The sequence below is a fragment of the Tursiops truncatus genome, chromosome 15, assembly GCF_011762595.2.
Source record: "Tursiops truncatus isolate mTurTru1 chromosome 15, mTurTru1.mat.Y, whole genome shotgun sequence".
In the NCBI taxonomy this organism is placed as follows: domain Eukaryota; kingdom Metazoa; phylum Chordata; class Mammalia; order Artiodactyla; family Delphinidae; genus Tursiops; species Tursiops truncatus.
The window spans coordinates 16,357,411-16,361,202 of record NC_047048.1 but is presented as its reverse complement, the minus strand read 5'-3'; the positions used below and the strand labels follow the sequence as shown (position 1 = coordinate 16,361,202).

Below are 3,792 nucleotides of genomic sequence, written 5' to 3'. Positions count from 1 at the left end.
GGTGAGGTTGGACTAGATGCCTTTTAACGTCCTTCCCAAGTCAGAGATTCTGAGACTGTTACTAGGTTGGACTCAGGGGAAGCTGATGGATAAAGGCTCTTAAAGGTTCAAGCTATGCATCTGTTACTGCTCCAACAGCTGCCTTATTCCTCTGTCCATATTCTTGGGTCCCTAAGAACAATTAACTCCAAGTTTTGCAGCCCAGGAAGGGATGGGAGAAAAGGAAAAAGGCTATGCCCAGGTCTAGACTGAGGGCCACCCTCTACCCCTTGTTGCTTGCTAGTTTTTTCTGATATTCGCTGTCTCCTGCTTCCTTCAATAATAAAACCCTGCCCTCCCTCAGTTTTGCCTAGCACGTGGCTAAGTAGTTAAATACTACATGTCCCAACCTCTCCTGTAGCTGGGCGTGATTATGTGTCTAAATTCTGAGCAGATGTGATGTGTCCTGCTTTTAGGTTATGGCCTTAAAAATAAATTAGTGTGGGCTTCCCCGGTGGTGCAGTGGTTAAGAATCCGCTTGCCAAAGCAGGGGACACGGGTTCGAGCCCCGGTCCGGGAAGATCCCACATGCCGCGGAGAGACTAAGCCTGGGCGCCACAACTACTGAGCCTGTGCTCTAGAGCCGCGAACCACAACTACTGAAGCTGAGTGCTACAATTACTGAAGCCCACGCACCTAGAGCCCATGCTTCGCAACAAGAGAAGCCACCACAACGAGAAGCCCGCGCACCACAACAAAGAGTAGCCCCCGCTTGCCACAACTAGAGGAAGCCTGCACGCGGCAACGAAGACCCAATGCAGCTAAAAATAAATAAATAAAATAAGTACATTTTTTAAAAATAAATAATTAGTGTGGCCTCCCCTGGTCCCTTCCCCACTCCATTTACATAAGCTGAATGCAGATGAGATGGCAGGTACTGGAGCAGCTAGGTCGGACCGCAAAGTGGTAGCCATGTTTTAAGGATGGCAGAAAAATGAGCCAGAAGTAGCTGGAATTCCTGCCACGATGGAGCTGCCATTTTAGCCTGGGAGTACTGACCCTTGGAGCTGTTATGTGACAGAGAAAGAACTTTCTATCCTGTTTCGTTTGAGTCTTCATTTCAGCAACCTAAGTCTCTACCTCAATCAATATATCCTCTCAGCTCCCATCACACCTCTTATTTGCTCCACATTCTTCTGGAAGTCTGGCTCCAAGACTGACAACACTAGGTAAGAATCTTCCTCCTCAGCTGACTTTCCAGAACCCTGTCCTGGTAAACCCCCTTGGCAAAGGGACCCACCTCACACTTGAGGACAATAAAAATCCTTGAATTTGAGTCCTGAATAACTTGGGGCAAATCCCTTAATTTTTTTTCTTTTATAAATTTATTTATTTAATTTATTTATTTTTGGCTGTGTTGGGTCTTTGCTGCTGAGTGTGGGCTTTCTCTAGTTGCAGAGAGTGGGGGCTACTCTTTCGCAATGCTCAGGCTTCTCATTGTGGTGGCTTCTCTTGTTGCAGAGCATGGGCTCTAGGCGCATGGGCTTCTGTAGTTGTGGCACGCAGGCTCAGTAGCTATGGCGCATGGGCTTAGTTGCTCTGCGGCATGTGGGATCTTCCTGGACCAGGGCTCAAACCCGTGTCCCCTGCATTTGCAGGTGGATTCTTAACCACTGCGCCACCAGGGAAGCCCCTCCCTTAATGTTTTAAATCTCAGTTTTTGCCATTTTGCAGATGGCATCAATAAATAACATTCACTTCAAAAGGTGGTTTTATATGAATACAAGATAAACAACAAGATTGTTATTCCGAAAATGGAGAGAAGCTGGGGAGGGGGCCTGTTTCATGGGCTGCATTACAAAGAAACAGAGGAAATTCCCTTGCACCTCATAAGAAACCACAGAAACATATGCACCAAAACACATGTATACAAAAAAAAAAAAAAAAAAAATGCTCACCTCCACGCCCAAACAAAATTAGAAACGCCCCTTCCCAGACACACAACCAAAAACACTCACTCACCAAAATGCTCTCATTGGTTCATGCAAATGCAGACACTTGCTGGCAGAAATGTGCACCCAAAAAGCCACACAAAGAGAGACGACAAAAACACACACACAGGCTGCAGCTGCTGTACTTTGTTTATTGTCGCTGTCACCCTGGGGAGCTCCGGTTTCTTCTTTCTTTTTGAGGGGTACCTTCATGATTCTGCCTCTCTTTATTCTCCGCCTCTTGTTCCCCATCTTGTTTTTTTTTCTGGGGCTGGGGCTGCTTCTTTGGTGGCCCTTCGGAACCTCAGTCAGGTGGGCTAAGTCCTGGGGGCGGGGGCAAGCAGGCCTGGATCCCGCCCCAGGGGCTGGTTCCTCGCAGTTCTGTCTCCGTCGCTGTGGGGTGTCCGTGCTCTGACTTCATCTGGGGGAAGGAAAGCAGGTGGTGAAAGCACAGAGGCCTGGGTTCTAATTCTGCCTCTCCTGCTCACTTGCTCCGTGACTCCAGAGAAGGACCCTACCCTCTCTGGGCCTCAGTTTCCCTCTTTGTAAACCAAATTTTGCTCCAGTTGGAAAGGGTCTGTTTCTCCCTTTGCTCTGGTCACTAGGAAACTCAAAAGTCTCTCTCATTTTATTCTATGTTGAGACCACAATTCTTGGATCCCTCCTCCCACCCAACCTCGCCCATTCAGGCCTGTCCTTTCCAGGCAGAGAGACCTCTACTGGTGCTGCGGACGGGGCCCCCTGATGCCTTACCTCGAGTTCTGTCTCAGGGCCGTGCCCCTCGCTTTTTCCGCTCCGTGTTCTGGAGCTTGGTCACCAGCTTCCTCTCGTGCCCACCAGGGCTGTGACGGTTGGTATTGGCGGCGGCTTCTCTCTTGGTGCGACCTTTCCGGCCTCCCACTCCTGGGAACCGAGGTGAGAGGCGGTGGTGAGGTGGGCAGAGGGGTGAGCCGCAGGGAGTCCAGAGGGCAGGGGTGGAAAGAGCTCGGGTTAAAGTCGGGAGGCTGGGGGGCATCACCATGTAGCTTTAGGGCAGTCGTTGTCCCTGTTTCCCCGTCTGTGGAATGATGTTGCTCTAATATTCTAGGAGTGCGTGTGTTCCCAGGGCTTAGTAGGACAGAGCTCACTGGATGAGAGGTAAGAAGGGGGTGACTTGAGGGGTCAAGGGAACATGCTGGAGAAGGGTGATGTATGGGCAGGAGCCCAAGGAGGGATCCTAGTTTGGGAAGGGGGGTGGTCAGGCTGTTTGTGAGGGTGGGCATTGGAGACAGAAGGACAAGGAAGGTGGCAGGACCAGGCCTTACCCAGGTAAGAATGAGCCAGGCTGTAGAGGTCATACTCATCCAGGTTGGGGTCTTCATCCTCTGGGCCTGGGGGCTGCGTGGACGGGCTGGCTGCTCTCGGGATGGTGGCCATGATGTCTGCCTGTCTGTCTGTCTGTCTGTCTGTCTGTCTGTCTCTCTCTCTCTCTCTCTCTCTCTCTCTCTCTCTCTCTCTCTCTCGTCTTCTAAAGCTTTGTTTGTGTCTGCTTTGCTGACACCTCCCAATTCACTGGCCCCAACTTACAAGGCCACAGTCTCCTCCTCAGCCCACAGTCTGGCTCCAACCCCTCAGGCCCTGTCTGATGCAATCTGGCCTTTTCCCAGAACCCAGCCCAGTAAACATCTGTCAGAGAGGGGAAAGAGTCGGTCCTGTGAGTCCCAGCTCCCCTCGCCCCCTCCCTCTCACTGGGGCTCGCCCAGCTGGGTATTTTTCCACTGAGGAGATCCCCGCCCCTCGGGGGTGGGGGGAGGTAAGAGGCAGGGTCTGGGCATAAACAGCC

General features: G+C 51.3%; 1 protein-coding gene across 1 annotated transcript; it reads right to left on the bottom strand.

Annotated features, from left to right (window-relative positions):
* Positions 1-2,108: 2,108 nt before the first annotated feature.
* On the bottom strand, positions 2,109-3,557 carry NUPR1 (nuclear protein 1, transcriptional regulator). The gene is made up of 3 exons (XM_033840952.2): positions 3,275-3,557; positions 2,724-2,873; positions 2,109-2,391 (listed from the first exon to the last, which is right to left on the bottom strand). The coding sequence occupies exons 1-2, from the start codon at positions 3,384-3,386 to the stop codon at positions 2,737-2,739; spliced, it is 249 nt and encodes an 82-aa protein (XP_033696843.1). The 5' UTR covers positions 3,387-3,557; the 3' UTR covers positions 2,109-2,391; positions 2,724-2,736.
* Positions 3,558-3,792: the final 235 nt, after the last annotated feature.

Bases quoted from the DNA above. Each gene is read 5' to 3' on its own strand.
- NUPR1 (XM_033840952.2), bottom strand. From the start codon at position 3,386: ATGGCCACCATCCCGAGAGCAGCCAGCCCGTCCACGCAGCCCCCAGGC. The intron at 2,874-3,274 runs GTAAGGCCTGGT...CTCGGTTCCCAG, and splicing joins CCTGGCTCATTCTTACCTGG to GAGTGGGAGGCCGGAAAGGT.